The sequence below is a fragment of the Hypanus sabinus genome, chromosome 8 (assembly GCF_030144855.1).
Source record: "Hypanus sabinus isolate sHypSab1 chromosome 8, sHypSab1.hap1, whole genome shotgun sequence".
Taxonomy (NCBI): Eukaryota; Metazoa; Chordata; class Chondrichthyes; order Myliobatiformes; family Dasyatidae; genus Hypanus; species Hypanus sabinus.
Window position 1 is genome coordinate 24490531 of NC_082713.1, and position 19861 is coordinate 24510391.

Below are 19861 nucleotides of genomic sequence, written 5' to 3' on the forward strand. Positions count from 1 at the left end.
ATGGCAAAGGTGTAGTAACACTTATAGGGGTGTATTATAGAGCACCTAATGGGGAGCAAGAATTGGAGGAGCAAATTTGTAAGGAGATAGCAGATATTTGTAGTAAGCACAGGGTTGTGATTGTGGGAGATTTTAATTTTCCACACATAGACTGGGAAGTCCATTCTGTAAAAGGGCTGGATGGTTTGGAGTTTGTAAAGTGTGTGCAGGATAGTTTTTTGCAGCGATACATAAATGTACCAACTAGAGAAGGGGCAGTGTTGGATCTCCTGTTAGGGAATGAGATAGGTCAGGTGACAGAGGTATGTGTTGGGGAGCAATTCGGGACCAGTGATCACAATGACATTAGTTTCAATATAATTATGGAGAAGGATAGGACTGGACTCAGGGTTGAGATTTTTGTCTGGAGAAAGGCTAACTTGGAGGAGATGCGAAAGGAATTAGAAGGAGTGGATTGGGAAAATTTGTTTTATGGGAAGGATGTAATAGAGAATTGCAGGTCATTTAAGGGTGAAATTATGAGGGTACAGAATCTTTATGTTCCTGTTAGGTTGAAAGGAAAGGTTAAAAGTTTGAGAGAGCCATGGTTTTCAACGGACATTGTAAACTTGGTTCGGAAAAAGAGAGAGATCTACAATAAATATAGGCAGCATGGAATAAGTGAGGTGCTCGAGGAATATAAAGAATGTAAAAAAGAATCTTAAGAAAGAAATTAGAAAAGCTAAAAGAAGATATGAGGTTGCTTTGGCAAGTAAGGTGAAAATAAATCCAAAGGGTTTCTACAGTTATATTAATAGCAAAAAGATAGTGAGGGATAAAATTGGTCCCTTAGAGAATCAGTGGACAGCTATGTGTGGAGCCAAAAGAAATGGTGGAGATTTTGAACAATTTCTTTTCTTTGGTATTCACTAAGGAGAAGGATATTGAATTGTGTAAGGTAAGGGAAACAAGTAGGGTAGTTATGGAAACTATGATGATTAAAGAAGAGGAAGTACTGGAGCTTTAAAAGAATATAAAAGTGGATAAGTCTCTAGCCTTGACAGGATATTCCCTAGGACCTTGAGGGAAGTTAGTGTAGAAATAGCAGGGGCTCTGACAGAAATATTTCAAATGTCATTAGAAACAGGGTGGTGCCGGAGGATTGGCATATTACTTATGCGGTTCTAAGAGTAAACCTAGCAATTATCGGCCTGTAAGATTGATGTCAGTGGTGGGTAAATTAATGGAAATTATTCTTAGAGATGGTATATATAATTGTCTGGATAGACAGGGTCTTATTAGGAACAGTCAGCATGGATTTGTGCGTGGAAGGTCATGTTTGACAAAACATTGAATTTTTTGAAGAGGTTACCAGGAAAGTTGACAAGGGTAAAGCAGTAGATGTTGCCTATATGGACTTCAGTAAGGCCTTTGACAAGGTTCCACATGGAATGTTAGTTAGGAAGGTTCAATCATTAGGTATTAATATGGAAGTAGTGGAATGGATTCAACAGTGGTTGGATAGGATATGCCAGAGAGTAGTGGTGGATAACTGTTTGTCAGGTTGGAAGCCGGTGACTAGTGATGTGCCTCAGGGATCTGTACTGGGTCCAATGTTGTTTGTCATATACATTAATAATCTGGATGATGGGGTGGTAAATTGGATTAGTAAGTATGCAGATGATACTAAGGTAGGTGGCGTTGTGGATAATGAAGTAGGTTTTCAAAGCTTGCAGAGAGATTTATGTCGGTTAGAAGAATGGGCTGAACGTTGGCAGATGGAGTTTAATGCTGAGAAGTGTGAGGTTCTACATTTTGGCAGGAATAATCCAAATAGAACATACAGGGTAAATGGTAGGGCATTGTGGAATGCAGTGGGACAGAGAGATCTACGAATAATGGTGCATAGTTCCCTGAAGGTGGAATCTTATGTGGATAGGGTGGTGAAGAAAACTTTTGGTATGCTGGCCTTTATAAATCAGAGCATTGAGTATAAGAGTCGGGATGTAATGTTAAAATTGTACAAGGCATTGGTGAGGCCAAATTTGGAGTATTGTGTACAGTTCTGGTCACTGAGTTATAAAAAAGGATGTCAACAAAGTAGAGAGAGTACAGAGGAGATTTACTAGAATGTTACCTGGGTTTCAGCACCTAAATTACAGAGAAAGGTTGAACAAGTTAGGTCTTTATTCTTTGGAGCTTAGAAGGTTGAGGGGGGATAGATAGAGTTGATGTGGATAGGACAGAATCAACAAACTCATTTGTAAGGCCAGTGATGTTGTGGGGGTGGAACTGGACTCTCCGACGGTGGTGTCTGAAAAGAGGATGCTGTCCAAGTTGCATACCATCTTGGACAATGTCTCCCATCCACTCCATAATGTTCTGGTTAGGCACAGGAGTACATTCAGCCAGAGACTCATTCCACTGAGATGCAACACTGAACGTCATAGGAAGTCATTCCTACCTGTGGCCATCAAACTTTACCACTCCTCCCTCGGAGTGTCAGACACCCTGAGCCAATAAGTCCTGGACTTATTTCCACTTAGCATAATTCACCTATTATTATTTAATTATTTATGTTTTTATATTGCTATATTTCTACATTATTATTGGTTGGTGCATCTGTAACAAAACTCAATTTCCCTTGGGATCAATAAAGTATGTCTGTCTGTCTTTCTCCATTGAGAGTAGGGGAGATTCAAACAAGAGGACATGAGTTGAGAGGTAAGGGGCAAAAGTTTAGGAGTAACATGAGAGGGCACTTCTTTACTCAGAGAGTGGTAGCTGTGTGGAACAAGCTTCCAGTAGAAGTGGTAGAGCCCGGTTCGATTTTGTTATTTAAAAAAAAAATTGGATAGGTATACGGACAGGAAAGGAATGGAGGGTTATGGGCTGAGTGCAGGTCGGTGGGACTAGGTGAGAGTAAGCGTTCGGCACGGACCGAGATGGCCTGTTTTCATACTGTAATTGTGATATGGTGATAATTTGTTCCATCACTGAAATATTCTCACAAACCTACGGACACACCCTCAAGGACTCTTCATCTCATGTTCTCGATATTTATTGTTTGTTTATTTACCTTAATTATCTTTCCCCCTCTCTTTTTGTATTTGTACAGTTTGTTATTGTTCTTTTTTAATTGGTTGTTTGTCTGTCCTGTTGTGTACAGTCTTTCGTTGATTCTATTGTGTTTCTTGTATTTACTGCGATTGCCCACAAGAAAATGAACTTTAGGGTTGTGTATGAAATATATGTACTTTGGTAATAAGTCTGTTTTGAACTTTTGAAGTTTAAAGAATTAGTCTGAGCAAGATGGCCCAAATGGCTTCCTGCTCTACTGCAGGTCCCCACTAATAGAAAATACTTGTTCATGTTTGTAAAAGTTTACAAGTTCTCACCTAGATCCTGTTCTCTTTCTCCAACTCGCAATCTTGGGGATAAATTGGGAGAAGAGAAAAGAAGCAGAGATAACGATCATTGTTCAGATTTTTATATTTACGTATGCATCACACCGCAAAACTACCTGGAAACATCTTGCATGAAATGGCGTATTTTCGGCGCCTACAGCAAGACACAGGAAACATTACATCTCAAATAAGGAAAAGGAAACCGTTCAGCCCTTGACCTATATCAGAAGTCTGTTATCAGACCACAGAACAGAACGGATGAATGCAGCTCTGCCTTAGAATGGAATTAAAAATGTGCGTTATTTGAGAATCCACCAAAATTTTGTGGCAGTCACAAAATGGCTAGTCAATATCCATTGAAAGAATGGGCACTACCAAAGCTGGGTTCCTTCATCTGGTTAATTGTTTTATTTAATATGACAAACAACGTTCTGTCAATTGGTGAGTCTTTTGCTCTTTTTGTATATTTTACTTTAAGCTATCAAGAAGGAAGCAATTTGAATGATGTTTTTACTGCCTCTGAATTTAAACCTTGTTCTTTTGATTCAGTACATAAACTATAACAAAATGTGGACTTTCGTCACTGGTGTTTTTAACTTGTATTAAAGTATCCATGTTACATGTTAGATTTTTCACTTAGCAATGACAGAATCAAAGGTGCTGTATTTATCAGGAAGGGCAATATTTAAATCTTGTTTAATGAAAGCAGAATTAAAGGAAATACATAGAAGCACATTGTCCCCTTGCAAATAGTCCCAAAATCATAAAATGTGATTGGCTTATGATTAATTTGAGTGATTTTAGAGGATCTTTTAAAAATAAAAATGAATCTCAGGTAAGAAATTATGTTTTTAGTAAGTATAGAGCAAGGAGAATAATTTAATGCCCCAGAGCTGAAAGTAAGTTTCATCAATTTATTTGAAAACTTGATGTTAGTTGATATACAATGAGTATAAATAAACTGAATGAGAAAGTACTAAATTGTGTTCTGTTGAGTGCATCATTCATATTACTTGCCCCTTTGATATGTTTATATATTTTATTTGTACACAATATGAACTACAGACGTGGTTATGGTGCTTGTTTAATGGACAATCTTTGTGCAGCAGCATTTACTAACCATCGCCGTTTGCCCTGAGAATATTGTCTAGAGTGGGGCAGGTTTTCCTTCCAGTAATAGACCAGTTAAGTTTATGCAGTTATTTGACAATTTTATGCTTGGTTTTTCTTACATATTGGCAGCTAACAGAAATCTTAATAAAGTCCCATTCACAATTTGCACTTACCAAACCAGGTTATCTTCCATCAATAATTACTGTGTTTAGTGAATTATAGAACAGAATTCTATAGGGCTAATATTTCATTGTCATAATGTATTGGGTTAGCAAATTGTTCCCTAAAATGAATGTAGAATAATTGTTTTAGAAACTGCGTATTGCGTTCATTGCTATTAGCTAAGGCATTGTTACTCCAATGACTTGTGTTATTCTCTCGATCTTCTGAATGGTCAGAATGGGTTGAGAACGATGCCTACAAAGAGTTGAATATCCTATCAGCAATATTGAGATACTGAAGCATACGGCAGTGTTGTACGACTTCCCGCATATAAAACATGTGGTTAAAATTTGTAAGAATAATTCAGGTGTCTTTAAACTACCAAGGAGACGCAAGCAGGATGGTTGGTTAGGTGGGGGAGGGGGAAGATGGGTGGCTGGAGGAGGGGTGGGGGGTGACAGGATGTTAGGTTGGGGACGGCGAAATATTATTCATAAGCAAGCCCTGAAAAAAGCATAAAGCAATTCTTAAAAAGAGAAAATCTGCAGAAGGGTCTCGGACTGAAATGTCGACTGCTTACACTTCCGTAGATGCTGCCTGACCTGCTAAGTTCCTCCATCATTTTGTGTGTCTTACTGAAAACAATTTTTGATGTTGAGGTTCTCCTTGTGCTTCAAGTCCATTTAGGATTAACTTAAAATTTAGGATTAACTTAAAATTGCTTCAGTACCTTATGAAAGTACATTATCTATGGATAAATACCAGAGTTAGGCATAGCAGCATAGATTGCTACAGAATAGACACTTCGGCCCCTCTAGCCTATGCCGAACTATTATTCTCCTGAGTCCCATCAACTTGTACCTGGACCATAACCCTCCATATCTCTCCCATCCATGTACTTATCCAAATTTATATGAGTCACGAGATTATTTTCTTTTGAACAGAGGGGACTGAAAGAAGACATAAACTGTTCTTACAAAATTATGAGACATACAGAACAAGGAAGAGATTGGTAGACACTATTAATTGGGGTTGTAAAAAGTAGCAAGGAAAATTGCTTGTTGTGTGTTCATTGACTGGAGGTCGTAGATCCATGTAATTAAAAGGAAGGTTAGAGATCGGGAGGTGGGGGTGGGTGCAGTAGTAAAGAAAACATCTAACACCCAAGTAGTGGAGAGGGTCTAAAAATTTATTGATATAGAATCCCTCATCTTATTTGAGAAATTCTTGGATGACTGCCTGATAAGATGTAATCTGCAAAGCGAAAGGCTGAGAAATGGAAAGCAGAACTAACCTCAGTATTTTCCCCGTGGCTGTAATGAATATGATGAGCTAAGTAGCCCTCTCATATGAAGTAAATTTCCATAACTCTACGCTGGGGTTTAAGAGGTGGCAATGCATCTACACACAGGAAGCATGCTTCACTCAAGCCATTAGATTCAAGATTCAAAAACTTTATTGTCATTCTAACCGTACATCAGCTCTGCAGGGCAGAATGGGACAGTGTTTCCCAGGGGCAAGTGCAATCATAACATAACAAACGCTACAATAAATAGTAAACACAACAATAAATAGTAAAACACAACAGCCACACGTCAGTTAAAAACAAGTTATAAGTGTCCAGTGCAAGTTAAAAGTGTCCAAAGCAGAGTCAGGTCGAGCAGCTATTTAGCAGTCTGACTGCCTGTGGGAGGAAGCTGTTTAGTAGCCTTGTGGTTTTTGTTTTGATGCCTCTGTGATGTTTACCTGATGGCAGAAGAACAAACAGTTCATGGAGAGGGTGTGAGGGGTCTTTAATGATGTACCGTGTCTTCTGGAGGCATCGACTCTGAAAGAGGTCTTGGACAGAAGGTAGGGAGACCCCAATAACCTTCTCTGCTCCCCTAACCACCCTCTGCAAGGCTTTTTTGTCAACAGCACTGCAACTGGAGTACTAGGTTGTGATGCAAAAGGTCAGCACACTCTCAACCATGCCTCTGTAGAATGTAGAATTAGAATACAAAGTATTGGATGTGATATGACAAATGATAAAGCTGCTCCTAATATTTTATTGATATATAGATGAACAAAGTAGAAGCCAATCAGTAGGTCATTGCTCAGAACTCTAGCTAAGTACTTGTTTTTGTTGAGTTATTGGGGGATTTTATCAAGGTAACCACGACCTTGCAGAAGCCAGTTGGCATCTTCCAGACCCATGTACCAGGACCCCACCAATGATACCCAGGCACTGTGGCACGTATCATCACATACCTTATCACTCCCGTGAATCTCCCCACCACAGTTTCCAACCTTACTGTTCCCCAAACGTTCACTTCCTGTGTCTACTTGCTGCAACCACAAAAAGGTGTGACACTGGCCATACATGTCCCCTTTCACCACCATACAGCACCTCAACCAGGCCTTCCAGATGTGGCCGGAACTAACAAATACACCAATGGGTTTTGAAAGACCTAGATAGAGAGGGCTTTGAGAAGATGTTTCCAATAGTGACAGAGTCTAGGACCAGAGAGCACAGCCTCAGAATGCAAAGATGTCCTTTTAGAACAGAGATGTGAAGGAATTTCTTTAGCCAGAGGGTGAGGAATCTGTGGAATTCATGGCCACAGATGGCTGTGGAAGCCAAGTGTATATTTAAAGCGGAGGTTGATACGTTCCTAATTAATTAGGGTGTGAAATGTTATAGGGAGAAGTTAGGAGAACAGGGTTGAGAGGGAAAATAAATTGGCTATGATGTAACGGCAGAGCAGACTTAATGACCTGAATGGCCTTATGGTCGTTAAGAGCTCCTCCTGTGCTTTGTGGTTTGCTCCAGATTCCAGCATCTAAGGTCTCTTGTGCCTCCTCTTGTTTCTTCTCTTTGTTGAGTCAGTGGGGTAACTTCCCCAGTATTGACTGGGACTGCCTTAGCACAAGAGCAACATACACAAAATGCTGGGGGAGCTCAGCAGGTCAACATCAATGGAGGGAAAGGGGGAGGTGGAATTTATAAACTGTACTAAAGAGAGGTGTGAAAGCTGTAGGTTTACAGTTCTACCAGTGACAGGGATTTACTGGATCTTGCTCCAGGGAAGGAGAATGGACAAGTGGTGGCAATGTCTGTGACGGAACCCTTCCCTTTGGAAAACATCAATTAGAGTTCAGCAAGTTAAGGTATCCTGGAAAAAGGTAAAGTGAGTCCGGCATTGTGGGGGAGGGAGGGGTTGATATTAACAGTAGATGATAGGATCTGGCAGCAATAAATTAGGGCCAGTGCTAAAGGGAAAGAAGAACATCTGATAACTGGGTGTAGACAAGATTGTAAGAACTCAAAGGCAGCACGTCCCTGTAAGATGCAAAGATGATAAGATTAGGGAACTTTGATTAACAAGGGAAATTGAAGGCTCGACTAGCATAAGGAAGTCGACTGTCGACTATCAGCTACAAGCATTTTGTATGGAGCAAATCTTTTGACGTTTTTTGGGGATGCAGGAGAGAACATGAGAAATTAGGAGGACATAAATAGGATATGAAATGGCTCCAGAAACCATGATTAAAGAGAATTCAAAGCAAGGAGATAGCCAGGGAAGGTGTAGACCAAAAGGAAAATCTGTGAACTGAGCCAGAAGATAACCATATAACCATATAACAATCACAGCACAGAAACAGGCCATCTCGGCCCTCCTAGTCCGTGCCGAACTCTTAATCTCACCTAGTCCCACCTACCCGCACTCAGCCCATAACTCTCCACTCCTTTCCTGTCCATATACCTATCCAATTTTACCTTAAATGACACAACTGAACTGGCCTCTACTACTTCTACAGGAAGCTCATTCCACACAGCTATCACTCTCTGAGTAAAGAAATACCCCCTCGTGTTTCCCTTAAACTTCTGCCCCCTAACTCTCAAATCATGTCCTCTCGTTTGAATCTCCCCTACTCTCAATGGAAACAGCCTATTCACGTCAACTCTATCTATCCCTCTCAAAATTTTAAATACCTCGATCAAATCCCCCCTCAACCTTCTACGCTCCAATGAATAGAGACCTAACTTGTTCAACCTTTCTCTGCAACTTAAGTGCTGAAACCCAGGTAACATCCTAGTAAATCGTCTCTGCACTCTCTCTAATTTATTGATATCTTTCCTATAATTCGGTGACCAGAACTGTACACAATATTCAGTGACCAGAACTGTACACAAGATATGAATGGGATTTTAAAGGAATGCTTCTAATCACCATTCACCAGGCAGAAAGATGTGGTGGGTGAAGAAGGAATGCTGATACTTTGAAGTTTATCTCCATCAGGAAGCATGAAGCATTGGAGATATTGATCCAGATAGAACCTAACAGGATCGATTGCAGAAAGCTATGGAAAGCAAGGGAGAAGGCTGTTGACACCCTTAACAGAGAATTTTTTCCACTTCATTGACCATTGGTATGGTACCAGAATACTAGAGGATAGCTAATGTCATTCTCTTATTCAAAAAGGGCAATGGAGGTTAGCCAGGAAACTACAGGCCGGTGAGTCCTTACATTAATATCAGGGAAATTGTTGGGGTAAAAGATGTCTGGGACAGGATTTATGTTCACTTGGAAAGGCAGGGACTGAATAAGAGGAGCCAACCTGAGGCTTTAATAAGCAGCAGAAGGATTGAACTGCCACACAAAACTGCCCACTAGCTACCCCAGCAAGTATCATTTGCCCCATATGTGTTGGAGCTTGCGGTTTCTGTGTTGGACCTCAGAACCCACAAAACCAGAGCGAAAGTATGTCAGCCTCAGACCTGAGTGCCTCCCCAGGAAGAAGAACAAAGGAAATTTCTTTAATGACTTCTTTGAATCTCGACCACCATTGTGATAGACAAAATGGAAAGCTTTCACCACTTCATAGGTTGGAAGTCACAACAAATGGGATAAAATGTGTCTTATGAAAGAACAACCATAGGATTAGGTCCAGCTTAGAATACTTGTGAAAATGATTATCCTCTCTAATGGCTGCTCTCATCACGACAGTGAAATATTTGCAGAGTCAGAATCAGAACCACGCTCAGTATCACCAGCATGCGTTGTGAAATCTGTTGTCTTTGCAACAGTAGTACAATACAATGCATAATGATAGAAAGCAAGTATAGATATTAAATAGTTAATTAAATAAGTAGTGCAAAAATAGAAATAAATAAAGTAGTGAGGTAGTGTTTGTGGGTTCAATGTCCATTTAGGAATTGGATGGTGGAGGGGAAGAAGCTGTTCCTGAATCACTGAGAGCGTGCTTTCAGGCTTCTGTACCTCCGTCCTAATGGTAACAGTGAGAACAAGTTGTATCCTCGGTGGTGGGGGGTCCTTAATGATGGATGCCACCTTTTTGAGGCATCACTCTTTGAAGATGTCCTGGATATTACTGATAACACTAAAAAGGTTTAATTTCTGTCTGATGCAAAACTACAGATAAGAGAGAACACCGAGCACCGCAGTACACCCCATAATGTTGTGCTGATCCTATTACTTCCTCTAAGGTCAATCTAACCCTTTCCTCCTAGATAACCCTCCATTCTTCTATTATCCATGTGCCTATCTAAGAGTTTCTTAAATGTCCCTAATGTACTTGCCTCTACCATCTCCCCTGGCACAGTGTTCCACTCACTCAGCGTTCTCTGTGTGGAGAAGTTACATCCGACATCCACCCCTATACTTTCCTCCAATCACCTTAACATTACGTCTCTTCATAAGGGCCGCACCCACCCTGAGAAAATGTCTCTCGTTATCCACTTGATCTGAGCCTCATCATCTTGAACACCACACCATCAAGTCACCTCTCATCCTCCTTCACTCCAAAGAGAAATTTGGAGATGCTACAGATAAACTGAATGCATCTTTTCTAATGACAAGCAAGGCTGCCTGTGAAACAAACCTTTTCCTCACAGTTTACGCCTGTATTGGAATAGAACCTAATATCAAATAACTAGGATTTAGAACGTTAGTATCAAAATTAGCTTGACTTTTCTCTAAATAAGTAAATTGATTTCATACTCAAAGTATCACTTCATTTCAGCCTAATGAGAAACTCTGAGCAGATCTGATTTAAATAATAATAACAAATTAACTTTTATCTTTTTGTATTAATAGGCAAATTCACTGTCGCTTCATAGAGCATGCAGACTGCAAGGTCTGATTTGATAGAAAGGCTATGCTGACTTAACTGATTTTAACAGAAAGGATTTAAAAATTGACAACAGATCTGAAGCTAGCACTGATTCTTGAGTAACTTTGCATTGGTTTAGAAGGTTTCATGTTTTATTAAGTGAGAGCTATTTTTCAATGGTCAATTGTTAATTGTTCCTGATTAAACTGAAGTTAAGCATGTTGCAGTCACTCACTCACAACATCATGGCTCAAACGGTTGGTACTGTGTTATAATGCTCTATGTTCTTTGTTCATTATTCAGTTACAATATCATTAAACTTCAGCCAAGTGTTTAACACATCAGTGTCCAAGACTGAAACTACTGAGAGTCTATTTTAGCAAAACTGTCTGTCAGAGTCAAAGGATGGGGAACTTGCTTAACGGAAACTTGGAAACTTGGTGCTGCTATTTTTTTCATTGCTGAAGACATTCAAACATACCCACGTAGCAAGTGCAGCATAATTTATTTTAATATTGATGGCAAGTGCCTTTCATGGCCTGAACAAAACAGGCTTGAATCGGAAAAGGGACACGTTGCCTAGTTGAGATACAAGCTCTTAATGACATGGGAGAAAATGGGACAGAAGGGAAAAGAGGAGGAAGTTCATATTGGGTTGTACACCCTCTGAAGAGACAAGCATGTTAGACAGCCCAAGGGACACCTGAAAGCCAATGTGAAGATTTAAAAATACAGAATAATGTACAAAATGGAAAGGAGACAGAAGGCCTGCACAGAGATCTGGAATTAAATTAGAAAATGCTAGATGGTCCCTGTTAAAGAAAAAAAGAAAAACAATTACCATTGAAGAACAAAAGCCCAGGTGGAAATGTGCCTTGGTGATAGATCCACATCGATCAGCTTACCTTGCTGCTCTGCCATGACAACAGACCTCTTCCCTGTCTCCTGAACTTCCTGGGGAAAGCAAACACTACATTTACATCAGAAGGCAGATGAAAAGCTAAACAATGTCAGTAATCATGCAATTTCCTCGCAATACATGCCCACTTCTCCTGCATTCCTTTTCATCCTTTTCCTTTTGACAAACCAAACAGCATTTTAAGTATTATGTGTTCTTTGTACATCCAGAAATGTTTTATTGAGAAGGTGCATGAGAAAGTTCATGCCTCTCTGTCTTCCAGTCTTCAGATCATGTACCCCATTCATTCCCTTTGGTGATAGGGGCATCTAACAATTTTCTTTTTGTTTTCCTGATGTATTTGTTTCCTTTTCATTTTTTTTCTGATTGGAACATGGATCAAGCTAATGGGATATTAACCTCTATACAGTTACTAAATGGCCTGCTGTGTATTAGTTTCTCTCCATGCTTTTATATTCAATTCTCAGTGATTTCAGTTTCTCAGGATTTACTTTTTGTAGAATCTACTGTTCTTTTGAATGGTTATATTATTAATTGGAGCCACTTTTTCTGATTCTCTGCAAATTGTTAATGTTTTTCATGGGTTTAGAAATATTTCCATGATTGGCATAATAAGTGGTTCGTAAAAGAGTCTGTATTTATTATCAGAAATAATAATAAAACCACCAAGGCTAACTTCAATTGAAGAACTAAGTGTTTAAGGACACCATCTTAAGGATTGATGGAATGTGGCTTTGGATAGAGGATGGAGAGTCCCTGCCTTTATTATATGGAGAAAGTCTTTTGTTTAAAAGAAAGGAAATGGGAATGGGGATTACTTTGCATTCCTCTTCCTGACAAGGATCTATAATTGTTTTTATAATGTTTATCTCAACTAGAATGAGGAAAGAAGCAATACAGAAAAATAATGGAACATTTATGAGAAACTTTAAGTAATTCTTTTGACAACGTCCTGCTAAGATAGGAGCTTCTAACACCTTCAAATATTGATAATACGTTAAAAGGCTGACACAACATTGCGTGCTGAAGGGCTTGTGTTATAATGTCCTATGTTCTAAAATAAATCCAACCTCAGAGGGAATATATGAAAATATGGAGGAAAAAGTGAAATGTAATCTCATTATGTTTGCAGTGAGCTCCGATAATGCTTGAACATATTTTAGTTCATGATGTTTTTCCAAATATACGTATTTAGATAAGAATAATCAAAATCATAAGCAGTAATCTGTTATGATGTTAAGAGTGTGGTGGCTGCAGTGCACCAGGTTTGATTCCTTTATGACATGAGTACTGCAAAAAATGTACTTTTTTAATGTCAACTTCTTGTGGTAATTATATTTAAAAACATTTCAAACTTTTTTATAAAACCACAGAAGAATTACTTACTGACTGGGACTATACACTCTTAAAAAGTGGGTAAAAATATCCCCTGATGTTGCTAAATGTGTAATGGGAATTTCCATTGATTATCAAAGGAAAGATTACAATCTTATGACAGATATGCTGGTGAACGATCAGATGAATAACACTGAGGAAATATATACATATTGAGAGTTGGACTGCAAAGATAAGCTGTTTGCTAATCTGAATGTTTTGTCAGTTCTGAAGGAAGCTCGTCAACTTGAAAAGTTATCTCTCTCTCCCTCTCTCTCTCTCTCCCTCCCTCCCCTCTTCCCCTCTCCATCTCTCACTATCCCTCTCCCCCTCTCTCTCCCTCTCTCTTGCTCCTTCCCATTCCTCCTCTTGTCTCCCTTCCTCCCTCAATCTCTCCCTATGTCTCTTTCACTCCTTCCCTCTCCCTCCCACCCACCTCCTCCCTCTCTTTTTACTCTCTTTCTCTTCCTCTCTCTTCCCCCGTCTCTCTTTCTCCCTTCCTTTATCTCTCTCTTCCTTCCTCTGTCCCTCCCCACACCCCCACCCCCGTCTCTCTAACTGCAGACGCTGGCTGACTTCGTGAACATTTTCAGCACATTCAGCTTTAGATACATTCAGCTTTATAAAAAACAAATAGTGCAAAAAGAGAGCCAAATAATGAGGTAGGGTTCATAGGTTCATGAGTCATCCAGAAATCTGAGGCAGAAGAAAAGATATTCCTAAAACTGTGAATATGTGTCTTCGGGTTCCTGTATCTCCTCCCTGATGGTAATAAGGAGAAAAAGCCATGTCCTGGATGGTGAGGGTCCTTAGTGATGGATACTGCCTTTCTGAGGCACCATCTTTTGGTGATGTCCTCAGTGGTGGGGAAGCTAGAGCTCATGATGGACTGGCTGAGTTTACAACCTTCTGTGGCTTTTTTCCAATCCTGTGCATTGGTGCCTCGCCTTCATACTAGACATGATACCACCAGCCCGAATGCTCTCTGGAAACTTGCAAGAATCTTTGGTGACATACCAAATCTCCACAAACTCCTAATGAAACATGGCCGCTGGCATGTCTTTCCATAATTGCGTCAGTATGTTGGGCCTGAGATGGATCTTGAGGGATGTTAACACCCAGAAACTTAAAACTGCTCACCCTTTCCACTGCTGACCCCTTGATGAGGAATGGTATGTGTTCCTCCTTACTTCCCCTTCCTGAAGTCCACAATCAATTCTTTCATCTTGCTGACATTGAATGCAAGGCTGCTGTTGTGACACCACTCAACCAGCTGATCTGTCTCTTTCCTGTGTGGCACCTCGTCACCATCCACATTCTGCCAACACCAGCTGTGTCACTGGTGAATTTACAGATGGTGTTTGAGCTATGCCTAGTCACACAGTCATGAGCGTAGAGAGAGAGAGAGAGTAGAGCAGTCGGCGAAGCATACAAATCTGAGCTGCGGCCATGTTGATTGTCAGCGAGGAGGAGATGTCATTTCCACTCTGTCCTAACTGTTGTCTTCTGATGAGGAAGTCAAGGATTGAGTTGCAGATGGGAGTTTTGAAGCTTGTTGATAAATGCTGAGGGGATGATGCTGCTGAATGCTGAGCTGTAGTCAATAAACTACAGCTTTTGACCAGGTGGTCCATGGCTGAGTGGACAAAGAGACAAATTGGGGCCAGAATGCACATTGCTAGGAATTGATCAGATTCCCTATGTAATAACTGTAACTTCTTAAAGCTTAACTCAGGAAAACAGATAGAGAATGAATAGCTTTATGTGTCACTTGTACATTGAAATGTACAATGGAATAGTGTTTGCATCAACGACTAACACAGACTGAGAATGAGCAGGGGATGGGCAGCCCATGATGCTTCTGGCACCAACATAGCATGTCCACAACATACTAATCCTATTCCATTTGTCTTCAGGATGTAGGAGTTTTCTGGATCACCTGAAGAAAACCCATACGGTCACAGGGAGAACTTGTAAACTCCTTACAGACTCTGACGGAATTGAACCCAGTTTGCTATGCTCTCATGCCACACTACATGAACTCTAGCCCCTTGAACTCTTTCCTTCAGTGAGTTCCTGACTTCTTCTGGTTTTCCATTGATGACCCCGTCATTAATTACCTAGTCAGTTTTTTTAGTTTATTGCCGAGTCACGTACAAGAGCACCAATCCCGCTGAATTTTGGAGATCCGCAAACTCTCAGCATTTGAATAGAAGATACAACATAGAAGAGTGCAGCAGAAGAATAGGTTTTTCAGCCCACAATGTTGTGCCAAACCAATAAAACTAGCAGTTAAATGCCTAACGGTGAAATCTTCCTGCCTACACAATGTCCCTCCATTCCGTGTGCCTTTCTAAGAGCTTCCTAACTGCCTCTTTGATGTATGTCACCAACACCATCAATGTATTCCAGGCATCCAAAACACTCTGTGTTAAAAAATCCTGTCTCACACATCTCCTTTGAATTTAAATGTATGTGTTCTAGTGTTAGACAGTTTGACCCTGGGATAGTGATATTGGCTATCTACACTATCTACGTGTCTCATAATCTTATGAACCTTTATCAGGTCTCTCAGCCTCCACTGTTCCAGGGACATCAACCCCAGCTTGTCCAACCTCTCCTTAGAGCATGCACCCTCTAATCCAGACAGCAAACATCTACTGCACCCTCTCTGAAGCCTCCTATAATGGAGCAACCAGAATGGAATGCAATACTGCAGATGTGGCCAATCTAGGGTTTTATAAAGCTGCAACAAAACACCTTTTCCCATTGCTTTTTCTGTCACCTCCCATAATCAAAGATGGAATGGGACTAGAAGAGATGTGGTCCAGCATGTCTTTCAAAAGAGGTCTACACAGAGAGAACTGAGGAACAAAGAAATAGATTGCAATAAATAAATGCAGCAGTCACATTAGGCTTCTGAATTATATATGGCATAGATTTTTGAAACAGTTGTCTGGAAATCTTTAGTTTCACATTTTAGTGGTAAATGGTTAATGATTTGACGACGTTTCCTATTGAAAAAATGTAGGCGTTATTCTGTTGATTGCAGGTCTGCTAATTTCCCCTTAATCAAGGAGAAATTAATATGGTGCTGAGTCTTTGCCTCATACTCCATCGATAGGCAGGAAAGTGAGTCAGAATGTTATTACCAGGAGATATTTATACTCACCCCTCCTTAAAATGAAAGACAACAGACACTATTTATTCCATGTGGCAAATGGAACCTAAAGAGGGTGTGTTCAGGAATGGAGTTCAGTGTTGAGAAAAGGGGCACTTCATATTCTGAAACCAAAGGCACTATTCTAACTCAACATTCTAAGTCATTCAACAGAATTCCTGATTATAAATCTTGACCTGGACTCGGACTGTGATCCAACTAGGGAAAGGTCAGCATCTCATTCATTCCAGCACCCAGATCCTCTTCTGCTTTGCTAAGTGGCCAAGGGCGAAGTCTGAGACACGTCACTTGACTGCCTTCTGAGTGACAGAATGTTCTTGGACAAGGGAGGAGTAAGAACCATATTTGCGACCATCATAATTTCAACTAGGCTCTTCCTACTTGGAGGGAAGGAGTCCATCAGAAGGAAATGGGGGCTTTATTAATATTAAATCCAAGGGCTTCTGCAGATGCTGGAAACCTTGAGCAACACACATAAAATGCTGGAGGAACTCGGTAAGTCAAGCAGCATCTCTGGAGGGGAATAAACAGTTGATGTTTTGGGTCAAGTCCCTTCATCAGGACTCTGCCAGGATGGTCTACTGTTTATCCCCCTCCATAAATGCTGCTTGACTTGCTGAGCTTATTAGTATTAAATCTAATGATCCAATTATTTAATTTGGAGGTGATGATAACACAGGTTTCTGTCAGTATTAATCCTATTAGTGAATTCTGGTAGCGGATGGTATTGTGGTCTGAAGAGATCATGTTATCAATATCTAGCTTTACTTACAGTAAGTCTCTCACCAAGCCTGAAGGCAGAGTTGTTCCTTGGAGGTCACATGCTAAACCTGGGAACCTGGGCTTCTCTCTTTGTCAGTTTCCTGTTAACTCATGAAAATCCTTACTCAGGTGCATTTCTGTGTTTCTGGGTGATCTCTTGCACCTGGTCATTCCTGCAGAGTTTGGTCAAAGATGACCTTACAACAAGGATTACAAATTACAAATTAAACTGGCCGGCCCACTTGCCAACACTGTCAAGGGTGTCCCCCTCTCTCCTCAACTCGTACACACTCAACTCACCCTCTAGTGGCGGTCCTAGCTCTAATTTCCAGTTGAGTTGTAGCATAACCTAGTGCGCTATATTCTTCATCCCATTCTCTCCAAGTACTATACCTCAGATCTAATATAAGAAGGTGAATATAAGAATAGTGTGTGACATTTCTGAAATCCTGTTCTGTTGTGTTATCATTATTGCATGAAGCATTGCCAAATAAGAGACCATTTACTGTATCACCATACCTCCATTCAGATTGATGTCCCTCAGTCTGATTTCATTTGGGACCTTTAAACCAATGAAGATTCTGATCTTTCTTTCCTTGGCTTGCGTTCGTTCCATGGTCCTACTCATGAAAATTTACTATCCAGAAGTTACTATCAAGACTTTGCAGGGTCCTGTTGAAGGGTTTTGATTTGAACCATCGACATTTCCTTATCCCCCAATAGAAGCCGCTTGACTATATGAGTTCCTCTAGCTTCCAGCATCAACAGTTTTCTTGCCTTTTGCTTCAGATTCCAGCATCTGCAATCCCCCATGTGTCTGAATCCTTTTCAGGGGTTTTCTTTGGAAAGTATCCAGGGTGCAACAGTGAGAATAGGTTGATTGTTTACCTTCCTGGTGAATGAATGGATTCAGGAAAGAATTATTAACAAATGGAGTAATAAAACAAATTAAAAATTCAGAAGAAACTTCATATCCTTGAAAGGTTAAGAGATAAAACTTACTACTTCAAAGAGTAATTATGGTGGATACCATAAATCTCTTGAAGGCAAAATTAAAGGAAAAAGCATCAGAACCCTATTCTTTTGGGGTCAGATTAAATAAGTTGTGAGAAGGCTTGAGTGGAGCATAGTCACCATTTTTGATCAAATTGGCTGATAGACATACTTGTGGTCTGTAAATTCTAAGCTGACGTAAAGACTCTATTGGAAAAAATGTCTGATTATTTGATAATAGGAAAAGATAGTTTCACAAATAATTAGCTAAAAAAGACTGAAACTCAAGTACCACCTTGTATTTTTATTGAAATAGCTATATTACTTGGCTAGATAAACTGTACATCTGTGTTACAAAGCAGTTTATCATTTAAGATAACCTTCAACATATTCTTTCTTTTAATTATGTGTGGAAGATACGGTAAAAGCAAGGTGGGGTTTCCCCTTAATAATCTTTTTACTGTAATGGAAAATAACCAGTTATATTGCTAATCAAAGGAGTAGTTGTTTTTAATATGTAAGCTATTAAAGCTATAGCAAGACAGAACAAATGTCTTTCTGCCAACATCCCAACTCTATGTTAAGTGGATTTTCCATGTTACAGTCACATGGCTGTTTTCCTGCAATGTGTATTCACACCTATATGAAACACTGTTGCAGGAAAGCATCATCCATCATCAAGGACCCTCACCATGCTCACTTCTTGCTGCTGCCATCAGGAAGGAGGTACAGGAGGATTAGGTCTACATCACCAGGTTCTGAAACAGTTATTACCCCTCCACCATCAAAGCCAGAGTGGATAACTTCACTCCATCCACAACTGAACAATTGATTCCACAACCTATGGACTCATTTTCAAGCACTCTACAGCTCAACTTCTCAATATTTATCATTTACTTACTTATTTATTTTTCTTTTTGTATTTTCACAATTTGTTGTCTTTTGAGATTGATTGTTTGTCCTGCTTTCTTGGTGTGCAGTTTTGTGGGAATATAAGCAGTAAGTATGGACAGTGGATGCACCCATGAGAAATGCGATGTTACATTTCCAGATTAATCTTAAAATCATCCGTTATTAACTGCAGGCCACATTCTCCTATTCTGGACAAACTTGTTCTGATCCCTTTACAAACTTTGTGTATCCATCATGTTGTTTTTCACCCTCTTTATTTCCAGTGTTGCTGACTTCAAAATTAGGCTGGTTGGAAATTCAAGGATCTGTAGAGAATCTGGTTTATCAGCTCTGAAATTAAAAAAAATAGTTACATTTTGCTTAAGTTTGGATAGTTTGAGCACAATGAGTAAGTCCCTCTTCTACCTCCATTCTAGATGTGAATTGTATTGTCTACAATGAAGAATATATGACGTGTACATGGAACCTCATTGAAGGGAACATAAAATACACCATGTACCACTGGTGAGTATGCCAACCACCTGAAGTCATCTGGGGACTTCCATGAATTCATTCTGGGAGTATTTAATGTAAAGTACTTTGGTAATCTTAGGACATTAAGGATCACAGAATTAAAGATTAAAGAATGGAAGGAAGCTGGCCCATTAAATCTATACTCCCCCTTTAAGTAAGAACAATCTACCTTATCTCACTCCCTGCCTCCAAGCCATCCCATTTTACCCCAACAGCCTTACAAATTCTATTTTTTTTTTAAAGAAGTATTTATCCAGTTTCCTTTTGAAAACTACAAATGAATCTGCTTCCAGTATCACCTCTGGCAATGCATGTCAGAACCTACCATGTCACTTTTGGATTCCTGGCCAGTCGCCTTCAATGAAAGCAAGCTCTCCCCATCCACGCTCTTTATTCTTTTTATTGCTTTAAACACCTCTATCAAATCTC

At 39.9% G+C, this 19861-nt stretch overlaps 1 protein-coding gene across 1 annotated transcript in view; it reads left to right on the top strand.

Annotated features, from left to right (window-relative positions):
- LOC132397975 (cytokine receptor common subunit gamma-like) overlaps positions 1–19861 on the top strand; it is a 65903-nt gene that overhangs the window by 6173 nt on the left and 39869 nt on the right. The window contains exon 2 of the mRNA XM_059976831.1: positions 19336–19423. Coding sequence (XP_059832814.1) covers positions 19336–19423 — 88 coding nt within the window. The remainder of the gene's footprint in view (positions 1–19335; positions 19424–19861) is intronic.